We start from the raw sequence: 18908 nt of genomic DNA, 5'->3' as shown, positions 1-18908 counted from the left end.
CAGGTCAGCTGGTACACATGAGAAATATTTGCTGGACAAGGGATGCAGATTCAAGTGAAAATACAGATTATACTAGCAAAAAGAGTGCATTGTCAACAAATTTTACACTGATTCTACAGGTAAAATCATTGACATACAAGTGATCTTCACATCAGATTAACTCCATCTATTTAACCGTTGTAAAAGTACTATAAAAATCATAGTCACAATAGGTATTACTGGATCACAGCGACTTTCCTGTGTTTGCTTTGCCTTAGTTTTGTGTCTGTGGGAAAAAAAACCGTAAGAAATGAGGGGTGAGGGAAGAGAAAAGCAGGGTTCAGATACAGCGTACGGACACACTGTGCCGCCTTCTTCATCCATAGCATCCCTCGGTCTCCTCCGGCGCTGTACGGCGCATGAATGAGAACACACCGCCCGCTAGTGGATGCGGCTGCGGGAGCCCGCGCGGCTGAGGCTGCTCCCCGGCTCTGCGGTGCTGGTCCTGCTCCCGCAATCGCACTGGGATGAGGTGGGTGGCTCCTGTTCCTCCTGCCCTCCGATAAAATTAGGGTCTCTGGAAAGGTCAGCACTGAACTGAACGCAGAAAGAGGTTCTTGCTGGAAGTGCCATGGTTCACTCACACCCTGTTTTTCAAGTTTAGTGTCAATGCACAGATGAAACGCTCTAAATAAGCCATGGCATTTAATCTTACAGTTACTACAGTGAGCAAATAAATGGGTTGAAATGTGGTTACAGTGAGCAAACACCTCTAAATGCGTGTGCAGAGCCATCACTGAAGTCAAAGAACAAAGCAGTGACCCTCCCGAAGCTTCCCCGAGGACAGCCCTCCTTGCATTGCAGTGTGGAGATACTTCTGGTAGCCTGGACTGAGCTAGCACCAGCATGGGGAGCAGCAGAGCACCACTGTGCTTCACGTTGCCCCGATAATTAGCCCTACTCCAGAGGAGATAATTAACTCAAGTGGAGTGCTTTGCTGATGCAGCCAACCTGCTCACAGACCTAAGCTGGTATCTCCCCAGTTTAGCATTGCACCAGGTGGTGTAGACAACCCAGGATGTCCAGGCTGAGTTTTCAAGTTTGGTGACAAGATACATTTATTTATTTTTTTTAACTGAATATATTTCCCAGGTTCTTCTAGGTCTTTGGCCCTACATAAAACCGTAGAACCAAAGACCTCAGCAAGCCTCCCTCTCCCCCCAGTTGTTTTCCTGCTTATGAGGTAAGATCATCCTTAACAGATGTTTGTTTACCTCTTCATAAAAACCTCCTGTGATTCTACAGCCTCCCCAAGCAGTGTGCTGCAGTGCTTTGCTATTCTTACCATTGCAAAGTGTTTTTCTAATGTTTAGCTATATCATTTTTATTGCAAATTAAGCTGATTATTTCTTCTTCTGCTTCTGGTGAACGTAGAGGACAACTGCTTAGTCTCTCCACCCATTATAACAAATGTTTATGTGCTGGAAGACTGTTATCATGCCTCCCCTCCTGTTGTTCTTTTCCTAGAGAAAACAAACTCAGTTATTTTATCCATTCCTTATAAGTCATGTTTTTTCACATCTCTTATCATTTGTTGTTCTTTTTTGGAGTATCTCCAATTTGTCTACATCTCCTGTAAAATGTAGTGCCTGGAACCGGACACACTGTTCCTGCTGAGAGCTCAGCAGTCTTGAGTAAATGCACAAAATAATTGCTTCCTTTTGCCTTATACACAAAACTCCCCTTAAAGCATCTCAGAATTAGGTCTGTCTTTTTCTGTGGGAAGCTCACTTAACAGACTCATCTTCGGTGCAATCCCAGCTCTTTCTTTGCTGCACTGCTGCTGAAATGGTTACAATCTAGTCTGTGATTGGTATCGATGCGGTTGCCTTTTCTTGGTGCAGTCACCTCTGCAGAGGGCAGCCCAGCTCTCCAGTGCCTCACGTTCCTCTCGAATTCCGAACACCCCAGCCCCCCTGCCTTCAGGAGGACCTGCCATCCCCCCAGCCCAGCTGCCAGCGTTTTGGTTTTGTCCTCTAGTCTGTTGTCCAAAACATGTAAGGAAATACTGGGCAGCCCTGGAGGCAGAACTTCAGGGACACCATCTTCCCAGCCGGGAAAGTGAAGCCCTGATAATTACCCCTGATTATGATACTTCAGCCTGTGTACCCTCTGCATGGTGCCTTTGCTTGCCGCTTTGGGAGCCTGCATATAGATATTTTCTAAATGTTCACTAAAGTCAAGGTATTTTATATCTACTGTTTCCTCCTCATCTACCAGGCCTGTTAGTCAAAGAAGGAAATTAGCCTGGTTTGACAGGGTTTGTTCTTCAAAATTCCCTGCTGGTTGTTTCTTATCACCTTATTGTCCTTTAGCTACTTATAAATCGATTGTTTCATAATTGGTTCCAGTATCTCTCTGGGTATCACTGCTAGGCTGGCTGGCCTGCAATTCCCCAGGTCCTCTTATAATAGTAATTTTCAGAGAAGAACTACATTTAAGTTAAACAGATATTGAAAGGCATTCCACTTTTGCCCTGCTTATCTTTATTCATTGTCTAGTTTCGTTCCACCCCTTAAATTAAAAACACCTTTCCCATGAGTATTTATCCCCCACTTGAGGCTCAGCACAATCCGAGCCTGCCTGCACCTCGTCTCACGTGTTCTTGCCCAAACCTTCCCGTTACTTACATACTTACCCAATTTCCCTCCTTCTTGCTGCTTTGTATCTTCCTCCCTCTCTTTTTTATATATGGTTTGTTTGCAATTTCCTAGCAAAATCTATTCCTCAGCAATTTATATCCCCCAGTGCCTGGAGGGCTCTGAGAGAGTCCTGGAAAAATCTCAGTGTTCTGCCCTTAAAATGTGGACAGTGACATTTACCAGCCTTGCAGGGACCTGGCGAGTTCTGCCCAAAGATTTGCCCAGGGCTAGCTACATTTACGTGATGTCTGAGACCAGTAGGTGGCAGAGAGAAAATGAAATCTGGGAGACTGTGGTCCTGGCGATCAGGCAGATAGATGGCTTTGGCTCTGGGATGGACAAAGACACATGTTGCTGGAGAGCAGGGGCCTGCTGAGCTGGGTAGTGCCTAGCAAGCAAGAGTGCTGGGTAAAGCTCTCGGCTTCTTGTAGGGAGCCCAAATACATCTGGTGTTCAGCTTCAGCCATGAGCGAAAGGTCTGTGTGCTCAGCAGAAGAACAGGAAGCATGTGCCACTTTCTAGCTAAGCAGATCAGGAGAAGATAACTTTGTTTGAGGGAGAGGTATCGTTATCCAGGGTTGTGCGCTATATAATTGCACAATCTGCTATCATGCATGAACAGAGCTGTTCAATAGCATGGCCCTGCCTTGTCCTGACATCATGTCTGTGTTGGAAATCCGTTTGGAATGAAAAATCCCTCATTCCCCAAGTGACCTCGTAGTTCTCTGAGCAAAAGGCTGAGTTGCAGTGGAGACTTCACAGTCTCAGTGGTGCCAGAGATGAGAGCTCAGTCACCAGCCTCAAAGCAGCTAAAGGACCAGAAGTCAGCAATGAAGTAACCTTCTTTCCAAACAAAATAACATTTTAAAAGTGCAGGAGATGTCCATGGTTCTTTGAAAGCAAGAGAAGTCCCAAAGGCAAAAAAAGTCACTGTAACAGTGTTACTCTCATTAGCTGCTACTCTTTCTAGCACCAGTTTTTGGCATGGAAGTACTTGGCGCTTCTACAGGTTGCCTAATGAAAGCGTAAATCCTGGGCCGGGTGCACAGTTTCTAAGTGCTGGCCGTTATCAGTCCGGCACTGTCAGTGTGGCTGTTCTTTTGCAGACTCAGCAAATCTAGCATGCTGCGCGTGAGGTCCAGTCTTCTAGACCTTTGGTGTTATGGTCTCCTTTCTTTCACAGCCATGGCTTCCATATGACAAAGGCAGCCCTGCCTTCCAGCATTACCCTCATGCTTGAGGGAATCAGGTCCCCTTCCTGCTCTTCTCCTGCTCTGCCCTCTCCTCTTCATCCTCATCTAAACCAACCACTTACTTTCCTGTGTAGCCCCAGCACAAGAGGAATCCCTCGCTGGCCATCTTCACCTTCATTTAGGCCATTTTCTGTGCCTATTTTCTTCAGGGGAAGGGGCCCCTAGTGAGCTGGTGCCCCAGAGCTCAGTGGTGCCTTTTGAAAAGGTTTTCCCTAAACCAGAAATGTCCAGCAAACTCAGTGTGCCCTGTGTTAAAGGCTCTGCACCCTAGTGACAGCAAAGAAAGGCACGCTGATCATTCCGATGAAGGTAACATACACCGAACGATCAGTGACTTGAACACAGTTTCTGTATCAGCTGCATCTTGCAAGCTGTTCTGCAACTTGCCAGACAGGGTTTGATATTTAGATAGTGTTTGCAAATGGCAGATAGAAGGTTAATGGGAAATGTCTCTGACAGTAGCTGGATGTAATTTAGAGATGGACTACAGCCATGTAGTTACATACCAGATTTGGGTTTTGGCTCGTTATATTAGAGAGATAAGGCCCAGAAAGGGATACGCACATTCAGCCAGAGCCGAGTTTTCAAAAAAGACAGTTTCAGTCTGAAAAGGGATGGAGAGTTTAACATCTGAACCATCTGGCCTCTGTGATGCACCAGCTTGCAGGCATTCTTTAAAGGTGTTAGCTGCTGGTGGCATCATTTAGTCCTCTCTCTCTTACTGCTCCTCAGAGAGAGAATGAGGGTGGCAGTGATGACCAGTTACTCCTGTATTAATCATAGTTTATCTGAGTAGCATATAGTGAAGCAAAGCAACAAAGGTATTCCTTATTCTTCCTTACTGTCCTTATTCCTCTTGTTGATCAGACTGTGCCTTTTCTTATTCACTTCAAGTTCTTTGGACTTGTGTCTTCTCCTCTGTGTGTCTTCTCTCCAGGAAGACTACTCCCATGCTTTACATAGCAGAGGCTGAAAAGTGTCATGTATAGAGCTCTACTATGTCTCTAATAAGAGCGTGATTTATTAAGGTGTTCAGAAGATGACCTTCATTCCAACCGCATGCATAGAGATTGATTTTTCTTTGGTGTCTCCAAACTGGTCCCTCTTGCAAAATATGATTCTTTTCCATCTCTCACTTATTCTTTAGCTCTTTTGAAATCCAGTCTGAAATAACATCATCTCTGCCTCCAGTTGTGCTTTGGACTTTGGGGCTATGCAACTTAGCTTAAAAGCTGTTTGGGAAGACAACTGCTGAAATAAGGTGCTGAGTTTACATAGGCACAAATGGTCAGAAACACTGAAGAGAGGCCTGAAACCACTGGTTTGGAGATACAAAATTTTGTGGCCCTCGTATTATAATATCTCATTCAGATAGCAGCTTTTCTAGAGACAGAGTGTCTCCCAATGCCATTCTGGGGAATTAAATTCAGTGTTGAGTCTGCATAAAGAGAGAGGAGAGCTACTTGCTGCTTCATCACTTTATGAGCCTGGTATCTGTACCGTTGCTTAGCAGATCTTGCTTTCAGTAATCCTCTTTTTCTTCAGAGCTGAACACCAGGAGCACATTCTGGGCAATTCGTACAGAAAGGCTACAAAAATAACACCTCAGAATAAAGTTATATCCCTTGGCTTATAATCAAAACTCAGAGGGCTGTTAGCTGTACTTGTAGATGCGGTTACTGAGCCTGTGATTTTTCTCTTCTGCAGGCTCTCCAGCATTTTTGCAGCTGGCTGGGGGTAGGCGAGTGCGCCTGGGGTAACATTCCTGTTTGCTGGGCTGCTGGAATTCAGCTGTGCTCCTTAACAAAACAATTTGGTTTAGCCATTTTTGATGCATGTCCGTGCACAAGACGCATTTGGAGGAAAAACTAAGCAGAACTAAACACACTGAAAGGCAAGGCTGTAAAAATGGTATTTCTCAGCTTTGATTAATATCAACTGATGATCTAGTTTTCCCATACAGCTTCTTTTTCTGGGTAAAAGAAGGTAAACAGCAGTCCAAAGTATCTGACGATGCCACATACAGACCAGGTACCTCAGTGCCTGCCTGTGCTGGAAGTCAGCGATGTGTCTTGGCTGTCAGAGCTGGGTGCAGAGTAACAAATCAGTTCAATTAGTTCTGCCACTATCAGGGATGTTGGCACTCCCTTTTCACCTGTCACACCTCAACACCTAGAGACCAGCGAGTGGGGGCACACACAGAGCTGTGCTGAGCCACAGCAGAAGTGCAGAGATGCTTCGGTCCCTGCTTAACTGTGCAAACTCCCATTTATGCATGTATTAGGTTTTCACTGCCTGTCGCCTGTTCCTCTCCCCCCTCTGCTTTTTCATGTTCAGTGGATTCTCCTCTCTGTGTCTCTGCCTCTCTTTCTCTATTTTTTTCTCCCTATTGTTCCCCACGTCACTAACTGTCACTCACTTCATAAAGCCGTCTGGCTCGGAGCTTAAATATTGCAGGGCAACTAAAACCCACCATCAGAGCCAATTCAGTCATATCTGCTCAGTCGTGCGACAAGATCGGGACTTTTAGGGTAGGGAAGAAGAGAGACAAAAGTTCACTCTTCCCTGCAGAGTGCCAAGAGAGGAGGGGGACACATTTCTTCGGTGGAGCCTTTCACAGCGGCAAGTTGCTTGCTCAACGTCCTTAACCTATACAGTCTTTTTCGCTGGTAGTGTGCTCAGGTTGCAACATCTGGGGGGGTTTGCCACGAGCCCATGTGAGTTAAGAACACGAGTCTGTTGACTCTGAGTGGGCTTAGGCAGTCTCCAGCTCTTTCCTCCTGACAGGCAATTTAGGGGAAAAGGTGGCCGCCTAAATTCATCGCTTGCACCTTTTTTTGAGACTCGAGGGGCTGATTGCTTACAGGTGGAATCCTAGGCATTTGAACTGGTTGTACCACTCATCTTCAGTCTGCCCAAAATCGTTCCCTGCAGTTGAACTGACTGAGCAACCTCGAACCACTTCTCTTGCAGAAAATAGAGAGGATGGTCATGGCAGAGTTTTGAGAAACGTGACTAGTTCGGAAGTGATCTCAGGAGGAGTTTAGCCAAACATAGCGAGCTGCAAGCGAGACATTTGTTGGAGCTAGGAGACATTTTTCCTTCTCTTGTACAGTGAGTTTTCCGTATGATAAGGTTTATCACATCTAGAACGGCGCTCTTGCGTGCTGCAGTGGAAATGTGCAAACGGTAGCTGTGGATATCAGCGTGACTCACAAAGAAAGAAAGGGATTGAGTTAACTGCGGTGCCTGGGGGACGATGGAGTTTATATTGTGTGTAGTCATGTTTTTTACAGAGTTGCACATGATTGGTAACTGTCGGGTGTACTTTGCTCTGTGAATTTGCAGAAAGAGAATGTTTAAATCAGTTTAGATAATGTATGTAAACAGCGTAATCTTCTGCTAGACTTGTTAATGTAAGTGCTGACATTAACACACTCTTTTACACAACTTTAATGACTGAGAAAGTAGCAATTTTCTTCGGTGATTTAATTACATGTTTGCCACTTACGCATGCAAGGTGTTTGTGCAAGCTGAAGGACTGCGTTCTGTTCTTCGTTTTCTAACATGAGTGTCTGGGGTTAAAATTTTACAAGGTTGAAAGGCAGGGAAAATGAGTTTTAGAAAAATGACATCAGAAGGAATTTTTTTGGTTGAAAATTCCTGAAATTCTCCAGAGCCATAGAACTCTCAATATTTTGTGTGTTTGTCTATGTGTGAATATGCACACACAGTAGTTGAAACAGACTGGTATGCGTTGGTGTGTTGCAACATATGGCATTACAAACATATCCCAGTGGTATCCGAAGGAGGAGGGAAATTAGATACTCAGATTTCCACGCTGTTGACTGTACCTTCTTTTTCCCACCACTTGTGTATGTGTGTCTGCATTTAAGAAACCATAGATGGAGGTAGTATCTAAGAGATGAACTTCCAGGTCCCTGTGAAGAGCTATTTTATGAATAATGTTTCACTGTTTCACCTTTCATGGTCCACAAGTCAGTCTTTCTGGATCACTGTAATATTCCTCAGAGGCTTCAGACTGCTGTAATATGTTAAATAAGCCCATCCCAAACAAGTTTCCCCTTTATTTCCCTCATTTGTATATCTTCCCTTGCCTAAAATTACATAGTGGGAAGTTTAGGATACACGGGATGAAGTCCTGGCCTCGGCATAATAACTTGTCATGCAAAAATAATGACAGATCTAATGTTTGATGTGCATTACTTGAAAATGGACTACTTTCGTAGCTTTCCAGTAGGGTATCTGCAGCTGGCATCCAGCTCTGTGTGAGCCGGAGGTAGCAGCACTGACATTTTAGAGAGAGAAAATAGTATTTCAGGTCCCGGTTATAGACCTTTGTGTTTTTCTCCAGGTTGGTTCCAATGTCAGTGTGGCAACTGACTTCAGAAGAGGATAAAAGAATAGCTCCAACACCACCTAATAATTATATTGTATATAATGCATGCTATATAGCAAAACTAGTATATATGGTAGTTATGAAGCTTATACATTATTGCTAACATCGTAATGGTGTTGTAATTGCTATTCTTGCCCAACAGAATGATTTCTAATGCAGAATTAATATATGCAACCTAGAGAGAATTCAGGTTGGTGTAGGTGTAGGATGGGCACCAATTCAAGTTCTGTTTGACCCGTGTGTGGTTTTGGTGCAGCAGAGTTTGGGTGCTTGAAAGCTTCCCTCTGTTTTCTAACCGCTGCAGCCGCATGCTGATAAATCTGTTCCACTGTACTGCTGGCGAGTGTTTGTACGTGTACAAAATCTAAGCAGGCTCAAGCAACTGAGCCTACAAGGCACTACAGAAGACTCTCACCTGGAAAAGGAGATAAATATACTCCCCGGCTGAAAAGTAATTGCCCATTTAGAGCCAGGGAAGAAAGAATTTAGCAAGCAGTTTGCTCTGGCTTCCCAGCTCTCCTCCTGCTAATAAATCATTGTGATCAGGCAAATAAGCGAGCAACCTTCTTTCTGTTCTCAAACTGTATTAGGGAAATACTGGTTGAAAGCAACAAAAGGCATCAGTGGGAAAACCTGAAGTCTTTTAAATTTAGCATAATTTGTGGTCATTCTGTTTCTGTTTTCTTTCCTTAGACAGTAAGAAATGGGTGACTGGAGTTTCTTGGGGAACATTTTAGAGCAGGTGAACGAGCAATCCACTGTCATCGGGAGAGTCTGGCTCACAGTGCTCTTCATTTTCCGCATCCTGATCCTGGGAACAGCTGCTGAGCTAGTGTGGGGAGACGAACAGTCAGACTTTGTGTGCAACACCCAGCAACCTGGTTGCGAGAACGTCTGCTACGATGAGGCCTTCCCCATCTCCCACATCCGCCTCTGGGTCCTGCAGATCATCTTTGTGTCCACGCCTTCGCTAATGTACTTTGGGCATGCGGTGCACCACGTCCGCATGGAGGAGAAGAGGAGAGAGAGGGAGGAAGCCGAGAGGCGTCAGCAAGCTGAGGTGGATGAAGAGAAGCTACCCCTGGCTCCAAATCAAAACAAAGGCAACAACCCTGACGGGACCAAGAAGTTTCGCCTGGAGGGTACCCTCCTGAGAACATACATCTTCCACATCATTTTCAAAACCCTCTTTGAGGTGGGATTCATAGTCGGTCAGTACTTCCTCTATGGCTTCCGAATTCTCCCCCTGTACCGCTGCGGGCGGTGGCCCTGTCCCAATCTTGTGGACTGTTTTGTCTCCAGGCCCACAGAGAAGACCATCTTTATCATGTTCATGCTGGTGGTGGCTTCCGTGTCCCTCTTCCTCAACCTGGTGGAGATCAGTCACTTGATCATGAAAAGGATCCGGAGGGCCCTGAGAAGACCAGCAGAGGAACAGCTGGGGGAGGTCCCAGAGAAGCCCCTCCATGCCATCGCAGTCACCTCCATCCCGAAGGCCAAAGGCTACAAGCTGCTGGAAGAAGAGAAGCCGGTGTCACACTATTTCCCTCTCACAGAAGTAGGGGTTGAGCCCAGTCCCCTTCCATCAGCCTTCAACGAGTTTGAGGAGAAGATTGGGATGGGACCATTGGAAGATCTCTCCAGAGCATTCGATGAGAGGTTACCATCGTATGCACAAGCGAAGGAACCAGAAGAGGAGAAGGTAAGAGCAGGGGAGAAGGAGGAACGAGAAGAGCAGCCAAGACCTCAGGAAGAGCAAGGGGTGAAGAAAGAAGAGGAGGCGGTGAGCGATGAAATTGAAGGGCCTTCAGCACCTGCTGAACTTGCCACTGATATGAGACCCCTCAGCAGGCTAAGTAAAGCCAGCAGCCGGGCCAGGTCGGATGATTTGACTGTATGAAGGTGCAGGACACAGGGAGCACATGGAAAGGAAAAGGTTGAAGAGAAAAGGAGAGATAGAGAAAGAATCAAAAGATATTTTTAGGCAAAGTGCTAAAATGGCCATTTGAATAGTATTTCCTCTTGAGATTCTCAGCTGGAAAGGTCCTATCACGGTAACTGTGCCTTATTTGCCCTGTATGTTCCATTTGAAAAGGAACATTTTTCCCTGTTTCCACATGCCAGATCACTTCTTACAGTAATATCTACACTGTACACATAACTGATGTCTTTTAAAACCTAACATGGCAGTGAAACCCAAATGTCACCACTGTGAACGTATTTACTGGAAGCTTTGTGTTCCACATTTCTCTAGCAACGCGGGGAGGATCTGTCTCTTCAGCCAGCGAGGGGGAAGACTGATTAACAACTGTATCTAGTATTTCTTTTCCTGTTTCCACCTATGGCATGCTGAGCAGATCTCCCCTTAACTGTTGGCACGGAATTGCAGTTATTTAATTCACAAAATTAATTCTGTGCTTCGCATCAACGTGCTGAAATAGCAAGCACTATTCCCCCTCCCTATTCAGAAAATAAAAGCCAAAACATCCCCAGTTTCTCTGCGAATGCAAATCTGAGTTAGGTAAAACATATTTTTCCTTTGCCAAAAATATTTCTGCTCTTCAAGTGACATTGACAGTAGGCAAGGTTAACAGTAGCTCTCTACTCGGATTTAGCAGATGACCACAGATGGGTTATTTGTTCCCAAGAGGGTCATCCAGCCCCGAGCCTATTTCCGAGCACCAGAAAGAATAATTCAAGTGATATTTTTTACTTGTAGTCTTGTGACTTAAAGATCTGAAACTCAATTTAGCAAAGCAAGCGTGGGGAGACTTCTGTGAAAGAAGGAAACAGCCACAGTCCCCAGAGCATGAAACCAAATATAAGCCTTCATGGCATGATCCTGACATGTGCTCAGTTCCCGGAGCTCCCAGACTTACAGGCACTCAGCAAATCTCAGGTAGAGAGTCCTGAAGGCACCCATGAACTTAAACCAGGGCTCTGGGGAACTACGTGACTATTTAAACCTCTAAATACAAAACGGGTTGTTCAAGTTTGAAAAGTCTGATATAATAGTCTTTTGACAACCTTTGTTTTTAATTTGACAGACGGGAGCCAGCCAGTGGTCTACTTCTCTATTAAATGCCAAAGCCTCGAGTAAAACAAGGCCTTGCAAAAGATTATTTAGACCTTTCGTGCCAACAGATCTGTACAGAACTCTCGGAGCCTCAGCAAAAATCTTTTTTACAAAAGGCAGAATGTTTAAATGTCTGTGCATTTCCAATTTTAGGACTACAGCAGCACCTTTTGGCTGGGACAGTGCAGCAATGCGTTCAAAAGCTTCAGGTTAACAGCTATGTCCCCCCAAAACTGAGCCTCATGCCAGGAAAGTGCAGGTATGCACTCTCATCTGCTCTGCTCTGCAAACCTCAGCCCCTGCCAGCTCAGCGAATTCTTTCTGCTGGGCTGCAGCCCATCCCATTGTTCCCTGAGCAGGCTCTAATCCAGGTCAGGGAAAAAAAGGTCTTTGGCATAATGCATAAAACTCATCCTGCCACCAGCTAGAAAAGACCCCTTGTGGTCTCCCATTGTAGCAGGGCTGACTTAAAGCCCACGGAGGTCAAATGGGTGTCTGAGAGCTCTGGGTAGGCTTGGGCTGACACCTCCAGCCCTGCTGCCCCATGTCCCAGTCCAGGCAGCCACCAGTACAGTCAGTTCTGTCACTCGCGGGTCTAACCACAGTGCAGTGCCCCTGCCTTGTTACGCAGCTGCCCTGTAGAGTGCAGAGGTGGCTGGACTTCACTGCCGAGTGATGTAAGCTGTACATATGTAGAACGTTTGTAGGGTGCATTGGAATTCTTCAGCGCCATAGCGATGCCACATTTATTTATTTTTTTTAACACTATTAATCCTTTTGCTCCTCTTGGGCCTGTGTATTTTCCTAAGGTTTGCAGCCTGAGGTCAAAATCTTTGCTCCTGGACAAAGGCTGTTAGATCGTCCTTCCTTGTGAAGGAAGACTGGAAGGTACCTCCTCAGTTTTGGGAAGGAATGTGGCAAAACAACACATGTGAAGGAACACGCAGAGAATTGGAGGCTACTGCTTATCTGCTCTTTTAATACAGAAACAGGAGAAGAGTTAACACAAATGGAAGGCAACTGAGGACAGAGAATATTTTTCAGCAGGAAAAGAGTTCACTGTGCCCAATTCAAGATACTAGAATTTGAGAAAGGGCAAAGATTTAGATGAACAGCAAAATCACCACACTTAGATTAGATGGGATCTGTTATTTTTTGTTTTCTTCACAGAAAGTTATAAAGCGTAAACTAGAAAGATATAATGGAGTTTTAATGGTTCTAAGCATCAGCCAGCCCAGTTGAAGGGGGCTGGAAACACAGGTTCCCGTAGGTAAAAACCAAAAACCTGTAACCCTTCAGTATAAGGTATCTTCTACCTTCTTCAGAGCATCTGACCCTTCCAGGTACCAGTGTATTGGACTAGATGAATCACCCTCACCCTTGTTGACTTCTAATTACTTGAAAAATCCTTTTATATGCAAAGTATTTTAATAACCATTCCTGTTCCTGACCTCTGACATGCATACCTTCATTAGATCACTGGACTTCTTAAAGATGAGTGCTTATTCATCGGAGGTATATGGTTTACAGTACAGCCATCAGGCAGTCCAGTCTTTAATCATCAGATGTTGAGTATGTCGTTCTTTTTCACTGGAGTGCCTCAGTAAAATGCGCTGTATGCAGTGGACTCAATGGACTCAATGGACACTGTAGTTTTTTCGCAGCTGCTGCAGGAAAGCTCGTTTCTTCCTCCAGGTCACGACAGCACAATGAAACAAGCCAGCACTTTCCTCCTGCATCCACTCAACTGCTTGCGGATTATTATTTTTTTTCGAGCCAGTTCTCAAGTACCCTGCCAGGCTGCTGGTGAATCTGTAGACACCAAGTACGAGCCATGGCATCTAAGACAGTGCTTCTCGGCAAACTGGGCAGGGAACTAACAGTCCGGTCTTCTGGCATTCAGCCTCATCTCTGCAATGAAATCACTGTGGGACTGTCAGCAAGTCATTCTTCCTTCTTGTACAATTGGGAATCATTTTCTACCTCACGAAGGTGATGTGAGGCTCGATATATTGTGTTAGTAATAAAATGGGAGGTCCTTGGATGGAAGGCCGTACAGATGAGCAAAGGATTACTGCTATTTCTGGATGTGATAGCATATAAATGTGGTTTATTCCCTCTCAATGAGACAAATAGAATCATTTATTCAAGAAATTCCTAGTGAAGTTGCATAACAGCCTCAGAGCTGTGGATTCAGTGTATGATTCTACTCGAAAAATGATTACGCAAAACATACATATATATATATTTATATATATGTGAAGAACAGGGAAAATTATCTTTTGGGAAGGGGGAAGTCACTGGACAATTAGAGCCATGCCTGGATCATTTAAAGGGCTGTGTTCGCCCTTGGCTCCCTGTGCAACTACATTGCTAACTGGTAGCATGGCTCTCTGCAAGGAGCATAAGGTACAAGTGTCAAAATCACCAAAGGAGGTGAAAGTAGAAGAGAAAGGTAGTGTCTTAGCTTACAATAGCATGTGGGAGTTGGTGTTCTCTAGTGTCTAGAGCAGTGGACCTAGGATAATAATCTTAGATTTATTTCCAGCTCTGCTTCTGACTTGCTGTGATAATCACTTTACTTCTCAGTGCCTGTTTTCTCCACCTGTAAAATGGGTGTAAGAATTTCCACCTACCTCACAGGGATGTTGTGAGGCTTCATTAATTCTGTTTGTAAAGTAGGAATGATCTGATGAAAAGCACTGCTGAAATGCATGGGTATCCTTGTTATTTCCTGGCAGAACTGCTAACTTGGTTAATATATGATTCCTCGACCAGAAGGGCAGTAGTTTGAAAATGTGAACACTTCACTGCACTGACAACATCAACACAGATGTGGATTTGCCATGAGTAAAAGAGACTTTATTGATCCCTCACCCCTCTCTCCCACCTTCGCCTTGGCCTTGCCATATGAAGCAGTGGTGACAGTGTGGTTCCATGGATTTCTCCTCCATCCCCAGCACCCAGCCTGGGGCAGCATTTATGCTTAAATAGGACAGTTTCTGGAGCGGGGGGTGCAGGCTGGTGAAGCTCTAATGGTTTTAAGGTCCTTGCAAGGCATGTGGGAGAGGGTTGTATCATGCATGATGTCGCTGGGCTTCTGTTTTAAACCACTCAGTGCAAACTCTGAGTGAATTTTCCAGTCTCCATGGAAGAATTTACAATTGCTTACGGCAAACAGAAAAAAAGCCATCCTTCATTAATGCAAACCCACAAATTATATTATACTGATTCTTTCCTCTAAGTGAGATAGATACCAACAATCTATTAGTGCCGAAACACGGGGTACAGATTCCTCCTCCTGTAGGAGGGATCTGGGGGGATCTCTGCTCTCTAGGCCTGTGTGGGCATGAAATCTACTTACTGAGGGAGGAAAGTCCAGTCTCCCCTGCCACTCAGTAACTCACTGACTGTGCAGTTCTACATTTAAAGAGCGGTTGTGTCACACAATGCTGAAAAAAAAAGTGGCAGTTTGCTATTTTGTATAGAAAATGGCTTTTGAGGCTGACAAGTGAAAGTAATCCTAGCCTAGGCATAGTTTTGTTTAGTAAAGACAGGAACATCCATGAGAACTAGACTAAAGCCTTCCTATAAGCCTGAGGCAGTTGTGATAAAATGGTATACGGTGCCAGATTTCCTGAGGGCCAGGGCTGGATAAGTGTACCAAAATCAGGGGACTTTTCTAAGTATTGGAATAATTTGATTTCCCCCCCCCCCAACATAATGACACTACCATTTCTTAGGCTCTGTGTGTGCTACACCTTTTCACGTGGCTCAGGAAAGGCTTTTTGCCAACACCAAATGTGCTTATACAGTTGAGTAGTAACCATGGCAAATAAATGTGTCTTGACTTGCCAAGACATAGCCTGGCACACAATCCTTTCCTTGCAACTAGCTTGGCATGCACCTATTTCAGCAGAACAGGCAAGACTTGTGTCTCTGTCAACAGTTTGAGTATTTCTCTTAGCAGGTCATTGTATAAAAAGACATTAAACATTTGTTCAGCCTAGAGAGGAGGGGTCTAAGGGTATGGGGAGCCCTTACTGCTGTCTTCAGGTACATAATGGGGAGTTACAGGGAAGATGGAGACAGACTCTTCACAGAGGTGCACAGTACAAGGTCAGAGGCAACGATTACAAGGAGCAGCAAGGAAAACTTTGGCTAAAAACATCCTGACAAGGAAAAAAAAATGTTCAAATGGAGAGTGGTTCAGCACTAAAGCGGGTACCCAGAGACACAGTGGGATCTCCATCCTTGGAGGATGAAGCCTGACTGGGAAAAGCACTGCACACCCTGGTCTGACTCTGCATTGAGCTGAAGGTTGGACCAGCTGGTCCCTTCCAGCCTGAACTACCTATCCCACGGGAGGCTGAAAGCTCAGTGCAGCCACTGCGTGGTGGAACAACAGGTGTAGGGCACTTTCTGCCTCTCCAGGGTGTTCTGGTAGAGCTCGCTTAGACTGTCCCAGCAGGCAACACCAACCGACCGGGCACCACAGCAGAGGCTGATGCACAAACACAGTCAACTGATGTTTGGTAGCCACAGAAGCTGCTTGAGGCCAGAATCGTGTTGTGTAACTGGTTTGGAAAAAGCATTACAAATAAATAAAAAAATAAAAAATAATAAAAAAAAGGACTATGCTTGTCAATAGATAAAATCATGGAAATACAGGGGGCTTAGGTCTTTCCAGTTGCCTTTAATTTTGGTGTCAAGTGTGCCTTTAAATCCATCTGAAAGTGCAGAGGACTGCATTTTAACGTTCTGTCAACAAAATCCTGTGTATTTTAAAGCTTGCTGATCTGGGATGAAGCAGAACTGAATAGAAACGGTGATTACAGAGCTACTGACAGAACGTTTTGAAAAACACAAAGACTGTTGGCCTTTGCCTTGCTAGATCCAGCCTGGCATAGTAAAAGCAAAACAAGCCATTTATTGGTTTCCAAGGAGGGAAGGCTATGTTGCTTGGAAAGTCATGGAGTAGCCTACCAAAAAAATTTTAAGTCAACACAGCAAAGAATGTATAGCGAAACAGTAAACAGAAAAGTTGGCTCCTGTGGTGCTTCCCTGAAGCTCAGGGGAGAGTTGGGTTGAAGGATGATCGGGGTGAGGAAACCCAGTTACAAATGAGCATACCAAAAAATCCTGGGGGTTGTGGGGCAGAGGCTGTGCGGGGGGGCAGCGAGGAATCCCAGGTACTGGCACAGCACGCCAGCTGACCGGCAGGCTGCAGGCAAAGGCCAAAGTAAAGAAACCGGTGAGCTCATCAGCTGAGTACCTCATGGTAAGGATAAGGCAAGCCAACGTGAGATATGAATTAAACTCAACCTGTTACCACATCTGGTATTTCTGGATTTTAACACAGCCAGCAACTTTACAATTGAACTTTTATGCGCTGGTTCCTCTATTTACCTGGTAGAATTGAGAACTAGAACTAGTGTGGACAAAGCTTTTTTCCCCCCAGTCCTTCTACCTAAGTGTATGAAGAATTACTGGGGCAAAAATTTTCAGGTAAGTTTCTCAACACATACATGTTAGTTCAAAGGAAAGTCACAGACAATCCCATAAAGAAATTCATCTATTGCCGGTGAACACCATCACCTGAACCCACCACAAGTAAGTTCAAGGCATCAGAATGATGCTGGCTTACTCCCAGCTTCAGAACTCCTGTTTATGAAAACCTCTGGAAAGAAGAGAGAAGAAAATGGATGGCCGGCTGCCAGCTAAGCCTATTTGTCATGAATGTGCCCTGTAGCACCTTCTGGAAACCTGTGCTATGTCTAAATATACTCTTGGCCAACAAATGGCTTGAATTCAACATGCTCCACCTTTCCGCTTTACTTAACTGCAGTTGCCTCCACAAACTGAATGTAACATAGCCGCATTCGCACTTTAATATGTGGAAGAATAAAATACAGAATGGTGCAGAAACCTGCCAATATACTGACCAGCCCTTCTTCCTCGTACACTGCTTCCCCTCTCTGGCTACCTCCATCTATATTCCGTTTAATGAAACTACCAGCCTGTCCCAATTGAAACTCGCCTTTGTACCTGTGGAGTACCATGGACCCTTCTCCCCACGCACGCCCATCAGCGGCTGTCTAAGGAGGAACAACATGGAATAAACTTCCCATTTTCTTTTTACACTTTTTTGTCTTCCCTGAAGGAGAAGTCCTGGGGCCGGCGGGTGGAGGTGGCTGAGTTTTTCCAGTAGGAACAATCTTCTTCCCTGTGTGTTGACCCCAGGGCTCAGGGATCAGTAATTTACAGCTAAGCAGAGGAATGTTTCAAGCCTATTTATAAAACATGCAAAGAAGAAAGTTTAAAGAGCGATGACCAAACTCTGTCTTGTTTTTTAACCTTGTGAGCAGAGTGAGCAGAGATGCCAAGGTGTAAACAAGAGCAGAATTTGGCTTTGTGTAGGTGTTTTTTTTTAAAGGATTTCCTGTTAACGTCTGTCTTTAAAAAGCAACCGAGGACTAACCTTGCCGCACAGCCTACCCGCGCAGAACAAAACAACCAGAGATCCCTCCAAACTCAGGAATCTCATCACTTTAGGAAAGATCAGTTTCTAAGCAGCAGATTTGAAAAGGAAAAACAGGGAAGTGCCGATCTCAGCTCTGTGTTAATTGGCAGCGATACCAGAAGCTGTAAAAAAAAAAAAAAAAAAAAAGGGAAAAAAAAAAGGCCTAGTATGATATACGATAATGTGCTCCCTCAGTGTATTTCCCTGTGGGAGCTGGGTGCTTTTTTCTCTTTGCAATGCTGTAGACAAGGAGACGAATTTCACACCAAGATGACTGCCAGCAGCCTGCCAGAGGCTGCGGGACTCATCCAGCGGCTGGGCACAACCAAACCCAGCCCTGTTTTCCTAGTGCAACCACTTGTAATGAATAAAGGTGCCTGATTTTCACTCAGCGGGAGCTCCGTGTTTTGTTCAACTCCCGACCGGCCCCACTCGATTCTTCCTCTAGGATTTATTATGCCAAACGCAGCCAGCTTTGAGCGGCAAAGGTTGGCCGTGCTGTTGAGAGGAAAAGAAGGCCCAGGCGCCGCGGCGGGGGTCAGGCGGGGACAGGACGGTGGTGCCTCACACCCACGGGCATCGCGGAGGTCCCTGTTTGAACTTGCACTTCCCTGATGGCCTCCGGCCTCTGGCCCTTGCGCTGCGGGCACACGCCTCGGGAGGGCGGATGGCACAGGGATGGCGCCGAGGGCGGAGGGAAGGTGGCCGGCAGCCGCCAGGCCCCACGCCCGCGCCACCCCTGCGCAGGGGCCCGCGGGGCGCAGCGGCAGCACGGCCTCGGCGCGGCCATCCCGCCCCTCCGCCGGGCTCCCCCCGAGCGCCGCCGGGGAACGGCATCAGGCTCAGCGGCACCGCGCCCCCGCCGCTCGCCCCGCGCCGGTTGAGACCCCCGGCCGTGCCCCTCCCGCCGCTGCAGGGCTGTGGGCGGGGCTCCCTGCCCGCCCCCGCCCCTATG

At 45.8% G+C, this 18908-nt stretch overlaps 1 protein-coding gene across 1 annotated transcript in view; it reads left to right on the top strand.

Moving 5' to 3' along the window:
• The window catches only part of GJA8 (gap junction protein alpha 8), a 40951-nt gene extending 22704 nt beyond the window's left edge, over positions 1-18247 (top strand). Inside the window, exon 3 of the mRNA XM_080375198.1 lies at positions 9048-18247. Within this exon, the coding sequence (XP_080231324.1) occupies positions 9058-10254 (1197 nt within the window). The 5' untranslated portion in view covers positions 9048-9057 and the 3' untranslated portion in view covers positions 10255-18247. The remainder of the gene's footprint in view (positions 1-9047) is intronic.
• The last annotated feature ends 661 nt before the right edge of the window (positions 18248-18908 follow it).

Source organism: Falco punctatus (genome assembly GCF_963210335.1).
Source record: "Falco punctatus genome assembly, chromosome: 2".
In the NCBI taxonomy this organism is placed as follows: domain Eukaryota; kingdom Metazoa; phylum Chordata; class Aves; order Falconiformes; family Falconidae; genus Falco; species Falco punctatus.
Note: the sequence above shows the minus strand (reverse complement) of the source record. Positions and strands in the feature narration are given on the sequence as shown.